Consider the following 21,307-nt stretch of genomic DNA (forward strand, 5'->3'; position numbering starts at 1 on the left):
CTTTGTGTTGTTGTATTTCTCTCCACAATAGTCTAACCTGGAGTAGTCTTGTTTATTGCAGGTGCGAAAAAAGGAGCCTCCGCATCCAATCCGTGTAGCAAAGACTATAGACGTTATAGCTCGGATTACTTTCCCGACCGCCTTTGCAGTTTTTCTAATATTTTTCTTCTATCACTACAGCAGTTACACCCAATCTGACGCACACCAATGAAGAAAGAAAACCGTGTGATTTTAATAAAAGTACATATCAAGCACTCTAAAATACAGTGTAGTTAGAAAGAACAACAGTGCTGACAGTGTTGGTTTTAATAATATATTTATCTACTTTTGCTGTATCAATTTATTGCAATTTTATGACATAAAGGTTCGCAAAACGTGTAGCTGGTAAAGCACTGTACATAGTCTACTCATATTTTGACAATTGTAACACATTTTGTGCATTATATATTGTGATATTGCCTACACGACGTGAAATCTATCGGGTGTTCGGCCATTTTTAGTTGAACACCCGATACACCATTTATTATTGTGAATGCATCAGGAGTGGATCAGGATTTGTATTTATTTATTATTGCACTAGTACACATTCTTCAACTGTTTCAAACCAAATCAAAAATTAGCAATAACACGAAGACTTGGACCAAATCGGCAAAAATGTGTACTAGAATCCTAAAACCGCGACCAAATCCGTGCCATTTTAATGATAATTACTTTTACTGTTGCACCTGTGATGATTATTAATGATTGAGAGCAAGGTCAACCACAGTATACAACCAGTAGCGACACGAAATGTTTGAAAAATTCTACAGGGCACCCCCAAAATCGTCTTTAATTTTGAAGACAAAATTTTGAAAATTCGCATACGGTCAATGTTGACAAAGCTCTAGAAGCTGACGCAAAAATTTGTTTTTTCCCACGGTTTGGTTGGCGTCGCGACGCCTAGGAAGTATAATTTTTCGCGATTTTCGAGTTTTCGCAGAAAAGTTCGCGATTTTTTTTTCAACACAACTGTGATACAAATATCTGAGTTTTTATTATAAATCTAATGCAAATTGTGTTTAAAATTTGCGAAAAAATCAAGTTAGTTTTCAAAATTATTAACTACGTTTACACCAAAATTTCACAAGTCACTTCATTCATTCTTATAAAGGTTAATTTTGATTAACTCGGGCATGTGGCATTTTATGGACACCAGAAATCGTTAATTAACATCGACAAAGCGACAATTTCACCAATTAAGGCTTTTTTTACAATCTAAAGCGAGCCAAAGGATACATGTCATTTGTGACACAAGATGACAGATGACAGATGACAAGTTGACAGATGGGTGTAAACGTAGTTCCCAATTTTGACGTAATGAAATTGGAAACTAACTCAATAATCAAAATACAAGTAATAGTTGCACCAAATTTCAAAACGGTCGGAAAAAATTGAAAATTTTGAATTTTGAGTTTGGCTCATTACTAAAAAATTTCTAAAATTCGAATCTCTTGTTCTGAAATTTAAAATTTTGTAATTTAAGACACTCATTGCATGTGCTTTGTATAATAAAATCATAAAATTTTATATTTCTTTTGCCAGGGCTAACTTAAATAAAAAAAAATATAATTCATTAAAACAATGAAAAATTCTAAAATTAGAACTTCTTGTTCTAGAAGTTTGTAATTTGAGAAACTTAATACACAACATACAAGTTATAGTGCAGTCGTCAAAACTGCCGAAAAAAAAATAAAAATTTTGCATATTTTAAAATCATGCTTGAAATGAAAAATTCTAAAATTAGAAATTCTTCTTCTAAAATTTGGTAATTTAAGGCACACAATAAACGTCTCTAAACAAATAAGTCTACCAAACTTCATTGCTTTTACGTGAAAACTGTTAAACTTACACAATTTAATAGAATATTTAAAATTTTGAGTTCTTATTCAACATAAAAAATTCTAAAATTTGACGTTCTTGCTCTAAAATGTTGTAATTTATAGAACTCTTGAATAAGTTCACCAAAATTCATTATTTTGTCTCAAAAATTCTACGATTTACAAACTTTGTTAGAAAATTTTGGATTTTTTGCAATGAAAAATTCTAAAATTTGAAGTTTTTGTTCTAAAATTTTGTAATTTAAAAGATGCAATTATCAAAATACAAGTAATAGTTCAACCAAATTTCAGTTCAAATTCGTCAAAACTGTCGGAAAAAATTGAAAATTTTGAATTTTGAGTTGGGCTCATTACAAAAAAATTTCTAAAATTCGAATTTCTTGTTCTAAAAGTTAAAATTTTGTAATTTAGGACACTCATTGCTTGTGCTTTGTATAATAAAATCATTCAATTTTATAGTTTTTTTGCCAGACCTAACTTTAATAAAAAAAAATATAAATTATTAGACAAATGAAAAGTTCTAAAATTAAAACTTTTTGATCTAAAAGTTTGTAATTTGAGAATCTCAATAAACAGCATGCAAGTTATAGTGCATAGTCGACAAAACTGACGGAAAAAAAATTAAAAATTTCGTATAATTTGTTTAAAGTTATGCTTGAAATGAAAAGTTCTAAAATTAGAAATTCTTCTTCTAAAATTTGGTAATTTAAGGCACACAGTAAACGTCTCTAAACTAAGTCTACCAAACTTCATTGCTTTTGCGTGAAAACTGTTAAACTTACACAATTTAATAGAATATTTAAAATTTTGAGTTCTTATTCAACATAAAAAATTCTAAAATTTGACGTTCTTGCTCTAAAATGTTGTAATTTATAGAACTCTTGAATAAGTTCACCAAAATTCATTATTTTGTCTCAAAAATTCTACGATTTACAAACTTTGTTAGAAAATTTTGGATTTTTTGCAATGAAAAATTCTAAAATTTGAAGTTTTTGTTCTAAAATTTTGTAATTTAAAAGATGCAATTATCAAAATACAAGTAATAGTTCAACCAAATTTCAGTTCAAATTCGTCAAAACTGTCGGAAAAAATTGAAAATTTTGAATTTTGAGTTTGGCTCATTACAAAAAAATTTCTAAAATTCGAATTTCTTGTTCTAAAAGTTAAAATTTTGTAATTTAGGACACTCATTGCTTGTGCTTTGTATAATAAAATCATTCAATTTTATAGTTTTTTTGCCAGACCTAACTTTAATAAAAAAAAATATAAATTATTAGACAAATGAAAAGTTCTAAAATTAAAACTTTTTGATCTAAAAGTTTGTAATTTGAGAATCTCAATAAACAGCATGCAAGTTATAGTGCATAGTCGACAAAACTGACGGAAAAAAAAATTAAAAATTTCGTATAATTTGTTTAAAGTTATGCTTGAAATGAAAAGTTCTAAAATTAGAAATTCTTCTTCTAAAATTTGGTAATTTAAGGCACACAGTAAACGTCTCTAAACAAATAAGTCTACCAAACTTCATTGCTTTTGCGTGAAAACTGTTAAACTTACACAATTTAATAGAATATTTAGAATTTTGAGTTCTTATTCAACATAAAAAATTCTAAAATTTGACGTTCTTGTTCTAAAATGCTGTAATTTATAAAACTCTTGAATAAGTTCACCAAAATTCATTATTTTGCCTCAAAAATTCTACGATTTACAAACTTTGCTATAAAATTTTGGATTTTTTGAAATGAAAAATTCTAAAATTGAAGTTTTTGTTCTAAAATCTTGTAATTTAATAGACGCAATAATCCAAATACAAGTAATAGTTCAACCAAATTTCAGTGCAAATTCGTCAAAACTGTCAGAAAAAATTGAAAATTTTGAATTTTGAGATCAACTTTCAATGGAACAATTCTAAAATTAGTGATTCATGTTCTAAAAGTTTGTAAACAAAAAAAAATAAATTAGGGCTTGATTTACAAACCCTCACAATTAACTAAAAGTTACATTTTTAAGGCGTCGCGACGCCAAAACTATCAGTGATAAAAAACAAATTTTTCCATCAGCTTCTAGAGATTTGTTAACTGTGAGCGTATGCAAATTTTCAAAATTTTATCTTTAAAATTAAAGACGATTTTGGGGGTTTTTCAAGTTTGAGCGGTTATGCTGTGGTTAGACGGTGGCTAGACAGGTGCGGATGGCCTTTCTCTAGAGTAAAGCGTACCTGAGATTCAGCACTCTTGCCGTACGTTTGAATGTACTGCGCCGGTTGGATTACATTCTAATAAGCCACTTCACACTGCTACCTTAACGTTGTGTTCGGAAGTTTCGAACTTTGGTTTGAGTCCACGGCCGGTTTTGGCGGGAAGTCGCATTTATTTGATAGTTGGAAAATTTTGCATTTTGAGTTCGTTAAAACGGTTTAAAGATTTAATCCAAAATTTTGGATTTTGAGTTTTTCACAATAATTAAATTTGACACTCTACTATTACAGTTTATAATGCAACGTTGACGGACAAAAATTTTGATTTTTGAGTTCGTGCTCAAAATGAAAAATTCTAAAATTTGACGTTCTTGTCCTAAAATGCTGTTGTTTATAGAACTCTTGAATAAGTCCACCAAAATTTATTTTTTTACCTCAAAAATTCTCCAATGTACAAACTTTGATAGAAAATTTGGATTTTTTAAGATGAAAAATTCTAAAATTTGATGTTTTTGTTCTAAAATTTTATAATTTAATAGACGCAATAATCAAAATACAAGTAATAGTTGCACCAATTTTCAGTGCATATTCGTCAAAACTGTCGGAAAAAATTGAAAATTTTGAATTTTGAGATCAACTTTCAATGGAAAATTCTAAAATTAGTGATTCTTGTTCTAAAATTTTGTAATCTAAAACACTCGATAGACGTTTCTAGGGTAATAATAAGTCTACCAACCAAACTTCATTTAAAGTTTGAAAATATTTAGAATTTTGGGTTTGGCTAATTACTAAAAATTTCTAAAATTCAAATTTCTTACTCTTAAATTTTGTAATTTAGGACTCTCATTACATGTGCTTTGTATAATAAAATCATAAAATTTTATCGTTCTTTTGCCAGACCTAACTTTAATAAAAAAAATTATAATTCATTAAGCAAAAAAGTTCTAAAATTAGAAATTCTTCTTCTGAAATTTGGTAATTTAAGGCAGACAATAAACGTCTCTAAAGTAATAAGTCTACCAAACTTTATTGCTTTTGCGTTAAAACTTACATAATTTAATAGAATATTTAGAATTTTAAGTTCTTATTCAACATAAAAAATTCTAAAATTTGACGTTCTTGTCCTAAAATGCTGTAATTTATAGAACTCTTGAATAAGTTCACCAAAATTCATTATTTTGTCTCAAAAATTCTACGATTTACAAACTTTGTTAGAAAATTTTGGATTTTTTGCAATAAAAAATTCTAAAATTTGAAGTTTTGTTCTAAAATTTTGTAATTTAAAAGACGCAATAATCAAAATACAAGTAATAGTTGCACCAAATTTCAATGCATATTCGTCAAAACTGTCGGAAAAATTTAAAAATTTTGAATTTTGAGATCAACTTTCAATGAAAAAATTCCAAAAATAGTCATTCTTGTTCTAAAATTTTGAAATTTAAAGCACTCGATAAACGTTTCTAGGGTAATAATAAGTCTACCAACCAAACGTTATTTCAAGTTTGAAAATATTTAGAATTTTTGGTTTGGCTAATTACTCAAAATTTCAAAAATTTGAATTTCATACTCTAAAATTTTGTAATTTAGGACACTCACTACATGTGCTTTGTATAATAAAATCATTAATTTTTATAGTTCTTTTGCCAGACCTAACTTTATTAAAAAAAAATATATAATTCATTAGACAAATGAAAAATTCTAAAATTGAAACTTCTTGTTCTAAAAATTTTTAATTTGAGAATGTCAATATACAACATACAAGATACAGTTGCACCAAATGAAAAAAAATAAAATCATGCTTGAAATGAAAAATTCTAAAATAAGAAAATCTTCTGAAATTTGGTATTTTCTTACTTAGGTTATGTCAAACTGACAAATGCTGTCACAATCATTCTTGGCATTTTGATTAATTTTTTAATCTGTCAGTGTCAATATGAAGGCGAACTCAATCTAGAAAAAATTGGGTATACGCAAATTTATTGAAATCCAATGTACATGCCTTTTGAAGTAACAAATTCACAGAATATTATTGTTTTTACACTAAACCAAAATTTAATAAAATAAAAAAAGTTTATTCGACAAATAAAAAATACTAAAATTTGAATTTTCTGTTCTAAAATTTCTGTAACTTGAGACACTTAATTTGTCAGACTTAACAATTTAATGGAAAATTTAGAAATTTTAGTTCTTATTCAAAAAAAAATCTAAAATCAAACATTCTTGTTCTAAAATTACTTTTTTTATATTCAGGCAAACTAATGTAATAAAAGTTGGACATAATTTTGAGCGTAATTAATTTGTCAGACTTAACAATTTAATGGAAAATTTAGAAATTTTAGTTCTTATTCAAAAAAAAAATCTAAAATCAAACATTCTTGTTCTAAAATTACTTTCTTTATATTCAGGCAAACTAATGTAATAGAAGTTGGACATAATTTTGAGCATAGTTGAGCTGTGTAAATGTGACCGTCCGTTTCTCCATTGGCCAATTCGAGCTTGTGGGCGTCGCAAAACCAAAGTTGGACGTATCCGAAAATAGTTTTATTAATCGAAGATTTATTTCTATGTCGTAAATGACGGGTTGTTGAATGTTTTGTTAAGACAAGTGAGGACATTTCAAATAAAATATTAAAAGGTGTGTTTCTCGACTTTGGCCGTTGTCCATTTGAATTAGTTTAACATTCCAAAAGCTCAGTTTTGTATAAGTGGATAGAAATATTGTTGTTGAATTTTTGTTTTGTTTATTATTATCTAGATCCGAATTTATTTTCTCGATTTGATGAATATATTGTAAATATGAAAATCACAAAATTGTATTTTGTAATCTAAATATTTATATTCGATTAGAATAGGACGTACGTAGCATGCCAACATGCACGATAGAACACTGTGATGACAGACTGAACGGCTTAGCAAGAATGAGAAAAGTTGTTCAATTTCTGATTTACCGCCGGCATGGGATTTCTATATCTACACTTTGAATGCACCCTCGATTTTGTACATAGATTTAGGAAATAGATTCTAAAAGATTCCATGCTCAAAAACCGTTCATCACATTCCATGGAAAATGGAATATAATGTGCCCAAATGAATTGTTTTTGAATCATTGCCACAATGCTAACAGCGGCTTCAAAGTGCCCTCGTTTCAACTACCCTATGATCCAAAAGATTCTCATTTTGTCTGCGTCTTGGATTCAACATTCGTTACAGGAAACTGTAAAATGTTGGCAGTTTTTTGGATCGTACGGTATTAGAGCCAATATGTTAGAACTTTGGCTTGATTGCCTTTACTATAATGCACCATAATCATTTAAAAATCCTGTTATGAATATGAAGAAACCTTCAAAATTGTAGACAATGTCGTTACTGTACATATTTCCTACAATGTACATACATCGAATTTTGAATTTAAACACAATGTATGTTCTAATTCGTTACATTATACAATAAATATTTTCATCTGCAAGCATCAAACTTTTTTTATTTGGTTCCTTGGATTTTTTTTAGGTTGGTAGCTCTGTTTTCGTCGTGTTTTTGACGTTTCACCAGTGTCATACAGATTTATCAAAAAAAAAAACAGCACTAACAGCTCAAATAAAGCAAAAGAACTTTAGATTAGATTCGTTTTTCGGATTCTTTAAATGCTGCCTATGCTTTTTTTTATTTTTTCCTTCAATTCTTTTGATCCTTTTAAATCTTCCTTGAATCTTTTAGGTTAATTTTTCTTTTGATTCGTTCTTTAGATTTTTTTTCTTTGGATTCTTTAGAGGTTTTTTAATTCCTTTGATTCTTTATTTGTATTCTTGGAATTCGTTCTTTGATTTATTTGCATTTTATCTTTGGATTCTTTTTATTCTTTCCATTCTTTATTTGTAATTTTGAAAATACTTCTTTACGGTTTTTTATAATCCTTTCTTTAAATTTTTCAGACTCGTTCTTTGGATTCTTTAGATGCTTCATACATTTTGAATTCTGTTTTTGGGTTTTTTTCTTATATTCTTGGGCCTCATTCTTTGGGTTTTCACATTACTTATTTGAATTCTTTGAAGTTTGATTTAGAATTCGTTTATTGCATTATTTAGAATCGTTCTTTAGATTTTTTACATTTTTTTCTTTGGTTTTAGATGCCTCTTTTCAATTTTTTTAATTCTTTTGAGTTTTATTGATATTCTTGGAATTCGTTTCTTTTTGGATTTTTTTAACTTTTTCTTACATCTACTAATTTTTTGAATTCTGTGTTTACATTCTTTCAATTCTTTCTTTGTATTCTTTCGTTAGATTATTTAATTCTTAGAACTATTTCATTGCATTTCTTAGAATTTTTATTCTTAAGATGTTTCTTTCTAATACTTTCATTGGACTATTTTGATTCCTCTTGTGGATTATTTTGTTGAATTCTTTTGATTCTTTTTTGTATCCTTGAAATTTGTTCCTTGAATTCTTTACATTCTTTCTTTAAACTCTTAGGATTTTGTAGTTTTCTTGAATTCTTTGGATTTTTTTAATTCTCTACTTATTTGTTTCCTTCGCATTTATTCTGTTGGTTTTTTTTTTCAATATTTTTATTGGATTCTTTGAATTCCTCCTATTGGAATTGTTTTTCAGTTTCTTTGTATTTCTTTCTTTGAATCTTTTGAGATGCTTTTCGTTTTCATTTGCGTGATTCTTTATTAATTTAATTCTTTAGATTATTTAAATTTTTCTTTGCATGATTTAGATTAGTTTTTGAATTATTTAGATGCTTCCCTAAGATTATTTTGAGTTTCTTTACATTCTATAGATTCTTTCTTTCTTTGGATTTCAAAAATATTTTCTTTAATTTTTTTTATCGTTCTATTGTTAATTTTGCTTATTGTAATTCATTCTACTCTATACCCTTTGACTTTTTTCTTTAGATTTTTGATTTTTTAGAATCAGTGGATTCTTCGAATTTTTCGCTATGAAACTCAAATTTTTGGATTTGAAACTGATCGCATTCTTCAGACTCGTTCTTTGAGTTTTTTTGGATTCTTTCTTTGCATTCTTTCATTCGTTCACTAAGCTCTTTACATTTTTATCTTTCTATTCTTTAAAAATGAAAATTTTTTGGATTCTTTATTTTATTCTTGAGATTTGTTATTTGGGTTTTTACCTCATTTCTTTGTATTCTTTAAACTCAATTATTGCATTCTTCAAACTCATTGTTTAAATCCTTTAGATGCTTCCTTTAAAATGTTTGGATTCTGCATTCCTTATTTGGACTCTATCTTTTTATTTGTTCAATAACTTCTATTTTTAGGACTCGTTTTTTCATTTTTTTCAATTTTTCATCAGATTCTTTAATCTTTTCTTTGTATTCTCTTTTTAAATTTTTTCTTTGCAGGCTGGATACTTTGGATTATTTTAATTTTTCTTTGTTGTTGTTTTTGGATTATGTAAATGCTTTCTTTGGATTTTTTCATTATTTCGATAAATTATTTTAATTTATTTTTATTTTATGCCTTTGAATTATTTTTCTATGACCCTATTGCTGATTTTTTACTTTATTAATTCATTGTTCTCTTCAAATTTTTTCTTTAGAATTCGGATTTTCTTTTAGTGCTCTTATTACTCTATGAAACTAAGAAAAACCCTTAAATCTTCAAATTTTGTGCTTGAATTCTGCCGATTTTTTCTTAGCATTATTTTGGCGCTTTCTTTGAATTCTTAGAATTCATTTATCGCATTCTTCAGACTCGTTTTTTGGATTCTTTAGGTTCTTCCTTTGTATTCATTAAATTCGTTTATTAAACTCTTTGCATTTTTTTTCTATTCTTTAGAATGGAGCATTATTTGCATTCCGTCTTTAGATTCTTTATTTATATTCTTTTTTATTTCTTTCTTTGGCTCTTAATTTGTAATTTTGGGATTCGTTTTTTGGACTTTTCACATTTTTTTATTTGGATCTTTAAACTTTTTTTATTCTTTTTTTTTGAATTCGTTCTTTACATGCTTTTTTTGGATGTTTTGGATTATATTAATTTTTCTTTGCATTCTTTGCATTCGTTTTTGGATTATTTAGATACTTTCTTTAGATTTTTTGATTATTTTGATGAATTATTTTTAATTTGACTTTCTTTACGATGTATGAATTTGTTCTTTGGTTTTTGAAATGTTTCTTTTAAATTCTTTTTTTATGATTGTATTGCTTATTTTTTTTTGTGCATTTTCTTTAATTTTTGGATTGTTCTGTTTCTTGGAATTCTTTGAATTCTTTAGATTCTATGGGTTTTTAGGACTATTTGGATTCTTTGAGTGCTTTTATTACTTGTATTCTCAAGTGCTCAAAGTTCAAAAATACTAAATTAAAAATGAGAAGAGAATCGCGCTAGTCATTTATTTCTTCAGAAAAAGAGATTAAAGGCTTAAAATATCTAGAAGATTAAGAAAAATCAATGAAAAAAGAAGAAAAGAAGACTGAAAAATAAACCAAAACGAAAATACAAACAAAGCAATTAACAAGGTGGGGAGACCAACTTTCCCTCCAGCACTTTTCTCTGTCATCATTGTTCCAAAAGTCTCCTAACGAGCAGCATGGTCCTTTCAACTTTCCAAGTTCTTGCGCTGTGCCTTTGCTTCGAAGCAGTAAAACCCCAAACGGATTACGTCCCTCCAGATCACATAGAAGTCTCTAGCACCCCCATGGGCGACATTGCTGCCAGACATAAATGTGGCGAAGGGCCAAACAAAGGGCTTAATGAGTGTGTGCCCTACCATAGATGTCATCCGGTGACTAACACAACAATACCGGAAGGCCAAGAAAGGGAAGATTCTGAAGCGAACTTTCTTTACCAGATCAACATTAGGTAAGTCAAAATGTTGCATAAACGTACGTTTTGCCAGCCTTATTAGCATCAAATTTTCTCGTTATCGGTGATAAAAGCTAATGATGATGAGTTTCTAATAAGTCTTCGTCTCTGAGTTAAGCTATTGGTAATTTTCTCTCATAATAGGAATTTAAGTAGTTTCAAAGTGCCTTAGGATCTCATCAAAGTAATCATTCGATTTTTAGATGGTTTTCAGTTTTTTTTCTCAGAAAGTCTGATATGCGAGTTTCCCAATTTTTTAGATTTCAATAACTTCTATTTTTAGAATTAGTTTTTTTTGCAATTTTTTTTAGATTCTTTAATCTTTACTTTCAATTCTTTTTTTGAAGGCTTGTTTTGGATACCTTTGGATTATATTAATTTTTCTTTATATTTGTTTTTGGATTATTTAAATGCTTCCTTTGAATTTTTTTCATTATTTAGATAAATTATTTTAACTTTTTTGATATTTTATGGATCTCTGAAATATTGCCTTTGAATTATTTTCCTATGATCCTATTGCTGATTTTTTACTTTCTTACAATTCATTGTTCTCTTTGAATTTTTTCTTTATATTTTTTTTAGTTTTTTTGGATTATCCTGATTCTTCGGATTTTCTTTTAGTGCTTTTATTACTCTATGAAACTATAAAAAACCCTTAAATCTTCAAATTTTGTGCTTGAATTCTGCCATTTTTTTCTTAGGATTATTTTGACGCTTTCTTTGAATTCTTAGAATTCATTTATCGCATTCTTCAAACTCGTTTTTTGGATTTTTTAGATTCTTCCTTTGTATTCTTTAAATTCGTTCATTAAACTCTTCGCATTTTTTTCGATTTTTAGATACTTCTCTCTTCATTCAATTCTCGGCATTCTTTCTTTGGATTCTATCTTTTTATGTGTTATTTGCTTGATTCTTCATTAATTAATTTGTATTCTTGGGATTCGTTTTTTGGATTTTTCACATTTTTTTATTTGAATCTTTAAACTTTTTTTATTACCTTTTTGAATTCGTTCTTTAAATGCTTTTTTAGATGTTTCAGATAATATTAATTTTTCTTTGCATTCTTTGGATATTTTCTGGATTATTTAGATACTTTCTTTAGATTTTTTTGATTATTTTGATGAATTATTTTTATTTTGACTTTCTTTACTTTCTTGAAAAATACTTTGGCACTCTGTTGAAATAATTTAGGTTTTAATAATTTAGGAAATTTGATATTGTTATCCTGACATCACAAACAAATCTTTCGAATAGTCTGAGATCCTGAATAGTCCTAGAAATTAAGATTTTAAGATTTAGAAGTTCTGTTTTCTTAAGATTCTAGAATTTTGTCAATTTTATCAGTGCGTCAGGCCCTAAAAATTTGGCGAATATTTTTCTGAGGTTCTTTGAATATTAGCTCTTCAATTTTTGAAGTTCTAGCTTTTCAAGTATCTTGAATTATGGAGATGATAATTAACTAAATAATATCATCATATACTAAATACATAATATTTTATATAAGTTTTGAAAAACCTACAATTTTTCCAGATCTTTTGACTATTTTCAAATTTTCGGTTTCATAGAAGTTGGCTTTTCCATTAGTCTAACATTTTTTGACTTTTTGCTTTTTAAGATTCTTGTATTTCTACGATTTCTTAGTTTTTGGATTCTGCATTCTTTTTTTGGACTTTTCATTTGTTCAATAATTTCTATTTTTAGAATTCGTTTTTTTTACAATTTTTTATTAGATCCTTTAATCTTTTCTTTCAATTCTTTTTTTGAAGGCTTGTTTTGGATACTTTGGATTATTTTAATTTTTCTTTATATTTGTTTTTGGATTATTTAAATGCTTCCTTTGGATTTTTTTCATTATTTAGATAAATTATTATGGATTTCTGAAATATTGCCTTTGAATTATTTTCCTATGATCCTACTGCTGATTTTTTACTCTCTGGCAATTCGATGTTCTCTTTGAATTTTTTCTTTAGATTTTTTAGATTCTTTGGAATTTTCTGATTCTTCAGATTTTGTTTACTCTATGAAACTATGGGAAACCCTTAAATCTTTAAATTTTGTGCTTGAATTATTCTGTCAATTTTTTCTTAGGATTATTTTGGCGGTTTCTTTGAATTCTTAGAATTCATTTATCGCATTCTTCAAACTCGTTTTTTGGATTCTCTAGATTCTTCCTTTGTATTTTTTAAATTCGTTCATTAAACTCTTTGCATTTTTTTTCGGTTCTTTAGAAGAGAGCATTCTTTGCATTCCGTCTTTAGATTCTTTATTTCTTTCTTTGGTTTTTTTTCAGATACTTTCATTCAATTCTCTGCATTCTTTCTTTAAATTCTATCTTTTTATTTGCTAGATTTTTTATTAATTTGTATTCTTGGGATTGGATTTTTCACATTTTTTTATTTCCATCTTTAAACTTTTTTTTATTCTCTTTTTGAATTCGTTTTTTAAATGCTTTCTTGGATGTTTTAAATAATATTAATTTTTCTTTGCATTCGTTGGATTATTTAGATACTCTCTTTAGACTTTTTTGCTAATTTTGATGAATTATTTTTATTTTGTTACTTTCTTTACATTCTATGAATTCGTTCTTTGGATTCTTGAAATATTGCTTTTGAATTCTTTTATTATGATTTTATTGTAGATCTAGAGCTGCTCTTTCGATTGATGTATAATTCAAAGATATTAGATTTCGTTTTTGCTGCGAAAAAGCTTCTTGAAAATGACTTTAAAAACACCCTGTGAAAATCAATTTTGAAACTAGATTATTTGTTACGGAAATTTATGTTTTTGGGCCTCATTTTACGCAGAATTTCACGCTGAATCTATACTTCAACACATAACTGAATAAAGAGGCGATTGAAATTTTGGGCCAAAATTTTGAAGCTTCGGAAATGTCGGTGCTTCATATATTTCCGGAGCTACGATTTTCTCGCTTAGAATTCGATTCAGGATTTTGATTGCAAGAATTGCAAGAAAACAGCAGAAATCTGCACGAAATCATCAAAATTCTTAGAGAAATCCGCTTCTTTCGATGCAAAACGACCATTTCTCGCTCATTTTCGCCGTGTTCTGTCTTGGATTTGCAAAAAAGAGCTAAAAATCTACAAAATTGCCAATTTTTATCAAGATTCAACGGCTGAATTGCGAAAAAGCAGGAGAAATCTGCATGAAATCATCAAAATTCTTAGAGAAATCCGCTTGTTTGATGCAAAACGGCGATTTCTCGCTGATTCTCGCCGTTTTCTGTCTTGGATTTGCAAAAAAGAGCTAAAAATCTACAAAATTGCCAATTTTTATCAAGATTCAACGGCTGAATTGCGAAAAAACAGGAGAAATCTGCACGAAATCATCAAAATTCTTAGAGAAATCCGCTTATTTTGATGCTAAACGACGATTTCTGGCTGATTCTCGCCGTTTTCTGTCTTAGATTTGCAAAAAAGAGCTCGAAATCTATAAAACCATAAATTTTTATCAAGATTTAACGGCTGAATTGCAAGAAAACAACTGAAATTCATCAAAATTCTTAGAGAAATCCGCTTATTTTGATGCTAAACGACGATTTCTCGCTGATTCTCGCCGTTTTCCGTCTTGGATTTGCAAAAAAAAATCGAAATCTACAAAACCACCAATTTTTATCAAGATTCAACGGCTGAATTGCAAGAAAACAGCAGAAATTTATCAAAATTCTTCGAGAAATCCGCTTATTTTCATGCTAAACGACGATTTCTCGCTGATTTTCGCCGTTTTCTGTCTTGGATTTGCAAAAAAGAGCTCGAATTCTACAAAACCACCAATTTTGATCAAGATTCAACGGCTGAATTGCAAGAAAACAGCAGAAATTTATCAAAATTCTTTGAGAAGTCCGCTTATTTTGATGCTAAACGACGATTTCTCGCTGATTTTCGCCGTTTTCTGTCTTGGATTTACAAAAAAGAGCTCGAAATCTACATAACCACCAATTTTGATCAAGATTCAACGGCTGAATTGCAAGAAAACAGCAGAAATTTATCAAAATTTTTCGAGAAATCCGCTTATTTTAATGCTAAACGACGATTTCTCGCTGATTCTCGCCCTTTTCTGTCTTGGATTTGCAAAAAAGAGCTCAAAATCTACAAAACCACCAATTTTTATCAAGATTCAACGGCTGAATTGCAAGAAAACAGCAGAAATTCGTCAAAATTCTTAGAGAATTCCGCTTATTTTGATGTTAAACGACGATTTCTCGTCAAATAATACAAAATTTTGAGTTTTTGTTGTTTTTTTTTATCACCCACACTATTTGACATGTCAATCTAAGATTTAGTTCCCAATGTTTTTCAATCTACTGAAATTTTTGAATTTTTTAGAATTGGCGTCTTCTCTCTTTCACAGAATCTTTGATAAACTATAAACTTCTGTTGCAAAATCGTCTATTAATGATGGCTATTAACGAACGATTTCCTGAGTTTTAACACACTTTTTCTTTAACGACCACCAATTCCAGACTGGGCGAGCCAAGACCCTGCCGAAAAATAATGGAGGTGTGTTGTAAAACAGCCGAAGATTCGGGACCACAACCCCCAACTCCACGCCCCACTCCAGTTATCCCAGTCAAATCCCAATGTGGAATCCGCAATAAAAACGGCATCAGTTTCCAAGTCCAAGGAAACACTCACAATGAAGCAGAGTTCGGAGAATTCCCATGGATGGTCGCCATCATCAAGAAGAACTTTGCCCCAGCACCATCTGAAGCGTTCTCCCTTTGTGGAGGCTCCCTAATAGCCCCGAGGGTGGTGTTGACTGCAGCCCATTACGTCCACGAGTGAGTCTTTTCATTTACCCGCAGGATGGGTGTTTCACGGGTTCTCATTCCAGACTCCAAGCCAGCGAACTGAAAGCCCGCGCCGGCGAATGGGACGCCAAAACCACTGATGAAGAGTACCCATTTCAAGAGCGAAACGTCGCCAAAATTATCCTCCATGAAAGGTTCAGGTTCAAGGGACTTTTGAACGACATCGCGCTTTTGATCCTTGAAACGCCCTTCAATAAGGCGAGGCACATTGGCACCGCATGTCTTCCTTCGCAAAACGAAGTGATTTTTGGGAAAGAGTGTTTCGCCACTGGATGGGGGAAAAACGTGTTTGGTGATGAAGGACAATACCAGTTGATTCTGAAGAAGATCGGTCTTCCGACGGTTCCTCATGAGCAGTGTCAAAGAGTGCTGAGAAGTGGCAAGTTGGGCAATTCGTTTTCCTTGCACGAGAGCTTTATGTGCGCTGGGGGTGAGGAGGGGAAGGATACCTGTACGGTGAGACTTTTTCTTGTACAAAAAATAGTATACACACCTCGCTTAGTGTACTGAAACATTTTTTACCTTGAAATATAATGCAATTTCAGGGTGATGGTGGCAGTCCGTTGGTTTGCCCAGATCCGAAAAATCCTTCCAGGTACGTCCAAGTGGGCATTGTGGCCTGGGGTCTTGGATGTCAGACTAAATTTCCAGGCGTTTATACTCATGTCGCGAAGTTTAGGAGTTGGGTTGATGGGCACATGCAAAAACTTAATTTGCCCATTATCCCTTATGTTAGTTAAGTGTAAAAAGTTACGAAATTTTGTAATAAATTGTATGTAAATAAAAATAAATCGAATTTTTGATTTAAAAATGCAGCGATATCGGATATCTATTATTATTAACAAACCGACAAATCTGACTTCATTAACAATCTGTCAAATTTCTTCAGATATTTCCTTTAGATTCTTGAGATTCCTTTTTTTTTTCATTTTGATTCGTTTGATTTCTTACTTTACATTATTTTGATTCCTCTCATTCTTCTTTTACATTATTCAGATTCGTTGATTGGATTGTTTGAATTCTTCCAACGTTTGTTTCAGGATTATTCTTTTTGACTCTTCTTTTTCCATTCTTGGAATTCTTTGCATTCCTTTGATTTCTTCTTCGGTTTTGTAATATGGATTCTTTGCTATCATTCGTGTGATATATTTATTCCTTTGTTTTTTTTGAGATTTATTGTTTGAATCTTTTTTAGCCTTTTTAAGATTCTTGTATTTCTACGATTTCTCAGTTTTTCAGATTATTTAACCACCACATTGTGTCCGTTTTCTCTAGACTAAAATCTCTTAAGCCTTTCAAGTTTTCAGAAATCGTCGTTTTGCATCGACATAACCGAATTTCTCTAAGAATTTTGATGATTTCGTGCAGATTTCTGCTGTTTTCTTGCAATTCAGCCGGTAAATCTTGATAAAAAGTGATGGTTTTGTGGATTTTGAGCTCTTCTTTGCGAATTCAAGCCAGAAAACATCGAAAATCAGCGAAAAATCGTCGTTTTGCATCGAAATATGCGGATTTTTCTATGAATTTTAATGATTTCGTGCAGATTTCTGCTGTTTTCTTGCAATTCAGCCGGTGAATCTTGATAAAAAGTTGTGGTTTAGTAGGTTTTGAGCTCTTCTTTGCGAATTCAAGCCAGAAAACCTCGAAAATCAGCGAAAAATGGTCGTTTTGCATCGAAATATGCGGATTTCTCTATGAATTTTAATGATTTCGTGCAGATTTCTGCTGTTATTTTGCAATTCAGCCGTTAAATCTTGATAAAAAGTGATGGTTTTGTGGATTTTGAGCTCTTCTTTGCGAATTCAAGCCAGAAAACAACAAAAATCAGCGAAAAATCGTCGTTTTGCATCGAAATAAGCGGATTTCTCTAAGAATTTTGATGATTTCGTGCAGATTTCTGCTGTTTTCTTGCAATTCAGAGGTTGAATCTTAATAAAAAGTGATGGTTTTGTAGATGTCGAGCCAGATTTCTGCTGTTTTCTTGCAATTCAGCCGTTGAATCTTGATAAAAAGTGATGGTTTTGTAGATGTCGAGCCTTTCTTTGCGAATTCAATCCAAAAAACATCGAAAATCAGCGAGAAATCGTCGTTTTGCATCGAAATAACAGAGAATTTTCTTTTGAAGTTGTTGAATTTTAAAATTGTTGAACTTTGGCGAGTAGTCAACTATCAGATTCTGCTCAGAATTTCAAAATTGGTCAGTTGGTGGATTTCGAGCTGCTTTTTCGATTGATGTATAATTCAAAGGTATTAGATTTCGTTTTTGCTCTGAAAAAGTGCTTCTTGAAAATGACCCTAAAACACTATTTGTGTTGATTTTTAAATAATTTGTTAAGGAAATTCATGTTTTCGGGACTCATTTTATACAGAATTTTACGCTGAATCCAAAACTGTCCTTATTTTTCCTGTACGTCAACAAATAAATGCATTAATAGCTTTTAAAATTTTGAAAGTTTTAGAAACCGTTTTTCTCGCGATTTTCTCGTTTAAATTCCGCTTTCGAATATCCAAAGTTCGATGATATTTGGGCAAAACGATAAAAAATTTTGAATTTTCGGTTTTTTGATCGCCACCGTGAACTGTTTAATCTATCGATCTGAGATTTGACCAGTTAATAGATCTTGAACTGCTCTTTCGATTGATGTATAATTCAAAGATATTAATCAAAGATAAATTTTATGTAAATAAAAATAAATCGAGTTTTTGATATAAAAATACAGCAATAATCGAATATCTATTATTATTAATTCATATCGACAAATCTGACGATGACTCAAATTGAATTTTTTTCCGCTACTAGACTTTATTGACAATTTGTCAAATTTCTTAATCAATTTGAAATCTTCAGATATTTCCTTTAGGTTCTTGAGATTAATTTTTTTTTCATTTAGATTCGTTTTTCAAATTCTTTCTTTGATTTCTTACTTTACATTATTTGGATTCCTCTCATTCTTCTTTTGCATTATTCAGATTCGTTGATTGGATTCTTTGGCTACTCCAACTGCATTGTTTGAATTCTTCCAACTTTTTAACTCTTTTTTTCCAATCTTGGAGTTCTTTGGATTCCTTTGATTTCTTCTTCGGTTTTGTTATCTGGATTCTTTGCTATCCTTCGTGTGATAAGTTTAATTCTTTATTTGTTTTCTTGACATTCATTGTTTGGATCTTTTTTTAGCCTCTTTGTTCTTAATTTGGATTGATTGGATTCTTTCTTTATGTTGTAATTACTGATTTTTTAAGTTTTTTTTATATACTTTCTTTGATCTTTTATGTTTATTTTGAATTCATTCTTTAGATTCTTTTTATTTTCTGTTTACATTCTTTGAGTTTTTAATTAAAAACCTCTAATTTCTTCTTTGCGTTCTAAGAACTTTACATTCTTTGCATTTTTCTGTGCATTCCTTCTCCTGATTCTTTGTTTGTCTTCTCTAGATGGTTAATTTGTTTTATTTAGATTCATTCATTCTTTAGCATTGTTCTTTGGGTTCCTTTTCTTTAGTTCTTTGTTTGCTTTTTTAAGGTTCATCCTTTTGATTCTTTAGATAGATTCTATTGCTACTTTATCTTTTAGTAATGTTAAAATTCATTCTTGGTAAAGTTTAAATGCTTGTTTTGTATTCTTTCTGTTTTATGTTTGCTTTGAATTCCTTCTTTGGATTCTTTTTATTCTTTCCTTCTACCTTTTAAAATCGTTCTTTGGAAATCTATGATTTCTTCTTTACATTCTTCAAACTCACTTTTTAGATTCTTTGGATTTTTTTGTGCGTTCCTTCCCCTGATTCTTTATTTGTCTTTTCTACATGGTTAATTTGTTGTCTTTAGATTCATTCTATTACATTATTATAATTCTTTAGATGTTTCATTTGGATTAACATTTTCTTTAAATTTTAGAGTACATTTCTGAGATAGACAGGCGGTTTTAAAAGCTACATTAGCAAAATATACGTTAAAATTCAACAAATATTAAGTTTTTCAAAATCTAACAGTTAATTTTGAAGAAATCGGCAGATATAGGCAATCCACAAAACACATAAAATAGAGAGTTGGATAGGCAACCAAGTATACAGAAAATAAAATTCTAAAAAAAAAGATTTTCATGTCCTTCTAAATATCAAGTAAGAAAATAGGGGAACTTCTAACAAAAAAGCTTTGATTTTAAATATTAAACTTATGCCCCCTCTAGTTTTAAACGCCCTTGAGATTGACAACTGCATAACCTAACTTTTTGACATGTCGGAATCTAAACGAGAAAATCGCGAGAAAAACGGTTTCTAAAACCTTCAAAATTTTAAACGCTATTAATGCATTTATTTGTTGACGTACTGGAAAAATAACGACAGTTTTGGATTCAGCGTAAAATTCTGTATAAAATGAGTCCTGAAAACATGAATTTCCTTAACAAATTATTTAAAAATCAACACAAATTGTGTTTTAGGGTCATTTTCAAGAAGCACTTTTTCACAGCAAAAACGAAATCTAATACCTTTGAATTATACATCAATCGAAAGAGCAGCTTAAGATCTACCCACTGACCAATTTTGAAATTCTGAGCAAAATCTGATAGTTGACTACTTGCCAAAGTACAAAAATTTTAAAATTCAACAACTTCAAAAGAAGATTCTCTGTTATTTCGATGCAAAACGCCGATTTCTCGCTGATTTTCGCCGTTTTCTGGCTTGAATTCGCAAAGAAGAGCTCAAAATCTTCAAAACCATCAATTTTTATCAAGATTTAACGGCTGAAGTGCAAGAAAACAGCAAAAATCTGCACGAAATCATCAAGATTTTTAGAGAAATCCGCTTATTTCAATGTAAAACGAGGATTTCTCGCTGATTTACAATGTTTTCTGGCTTGGTTTCGCAAAAAAGAGCTCGAAATTTACAAAACCATGACTTTTTATCAAGAGCTAGCGGCTGAATTGCAAGAAAACAGCAGAAATCTGCAAGAAATCATCAAAATTCTCACAGAAATCTGCATATTTCGATGCAAAACGACGATTTCTCGCTGATTTTCGTTGCTTTCTGGCTTGAATATGTAAAAAAGAGCTCGAAATCTGCAAAACCATCACTGTTTATCAAGATTTAACGGCTAAATTGCAAGAAAACAGTAGAAATCTGCCCGAAATCATCAAAATTCTTAGAGAAATCCGCATATTTCGATGTAAAACGACGATTTCTGGCTGATTTTAGTAGTTTTCTGGCCTGATTTCGTAAAGAAGAGCTCGAAATCTACAAAACCATCACTTTTTATCAAGATTTAACGGCTGAATTGCAAGAAAACAGCAGAAATCTGCTCGAAATCATCAAAATTCTTAGACAAATCCGCTTCTTTCGATGCAAAACGACGATTTTTCGCTAATTTTCGGTGTTTTCTGGCTTGAATTCCCAAAGAGTTAGTTTTGTTAAATGTTAATTTTGAAGAAATCGGCAGATATAGGCAATCCACAAAACACATAAAATAGAGAGTTGGATAGGCAACCAAGTATACAGAAAATAAAATCCTAAAAAAAACGATTTTCATGTCACTCTAAATATCAGGTAAGAAAATAGGGGAATTTCTAACAAAAAAGCTTTGATTT

The 21,307-nt window shown here is 29.7% G+C and overlaps 2 protein-coding genes across 12 annotated transcripts in view; both read left to right on the plus strand.

The window, feature by feature from the left end:
* The window catches only part of pHCl-1 (pH-sensitive chloride channel 1), a 164,519-nt gene extending 159,553 nt beyond the window's left edge, over positions 1-4,966 (plus strand). For 9 of the 11 annotated variants that reach the window (XM_088038200.1, XM_088038204.1, XM_088038207.1 and 6 more), the window contains one exon: positions 47-4,966. In XM_088038200.1, the coding sequence (XP_087894326.1) occupies positions 47-211 (165 nt within the window). In that variant the 3' untranslated portion in view covers positions 212-4,966. The remainder of the gene's footprint in view (positions 1-46) is intronic. The other 2 variants (XM_088038203.1, XM_088038211.1) reach the window with 1 other exon arrangement.
* Positions 4,967-10,626: 5,660 nt separating this feature from the next.
* Positions 10,627-16,469, plus strand: LOC148172216 (phenoloxidase-activating factor 2-like). Its single transcript, XM_088038899.1, has 4 exons — positions 10,627-10,898; positions 15,382-15,699; positions 15,753-16,185; positions 16,275-16,469. Exons 1-4 carry the CDS (start codon positions 10,627-10,629, stop codon positions 16,467-16,469), a joined length of 1,218 nt encoding a protein of 405 aa, XP_087895025.1.
* Positions 16,470-21,307: the final 4,838 nt, after the last annotated feature.

Source organism: Gnatocerus cornutus, chromosome 6 (assembly GCF_029298725.1).
Source record: "Gnatocerus cornutus isolate USDA-ARS CGAHR chromosome 6, icGnaCorn1.1, whole genome shotgun sequence".
In the NCBI taxonomy this organism is placed as follows: domain Eukaryota; kingdom Metazoa; phylum Arthropoda; class Insecta; order Coleoptera; family Tenebrionidae; genus Gnatocerus; species Gnatocerus cornutus.

Bases quoted from the DNA above. Each gene is read 5' to 3' on its own strand.
- LOC148172216 (XM_088038899.1), top strand. From the start codon at position 10,627: ATGGTCCTTTCAACTTTCCAAGTTCTTGCGCTGTGCCTTTGCTTCGAA. The intron at 15,700-15,752 runs GTGAGTCTTTTC...TTCTCATTCCAG, and splicing joins GCAGCCCATTACGTCCACGA to ACTCCAAGCCAGCGAACTGA. The intron at 16,186-16,274 runs GTGAGACTTTTT...ATGCAATTTCAG, and splicing joins AGGGGAAGGATACCTGTACG to GGTGATGGTGGCAGTCCGTT.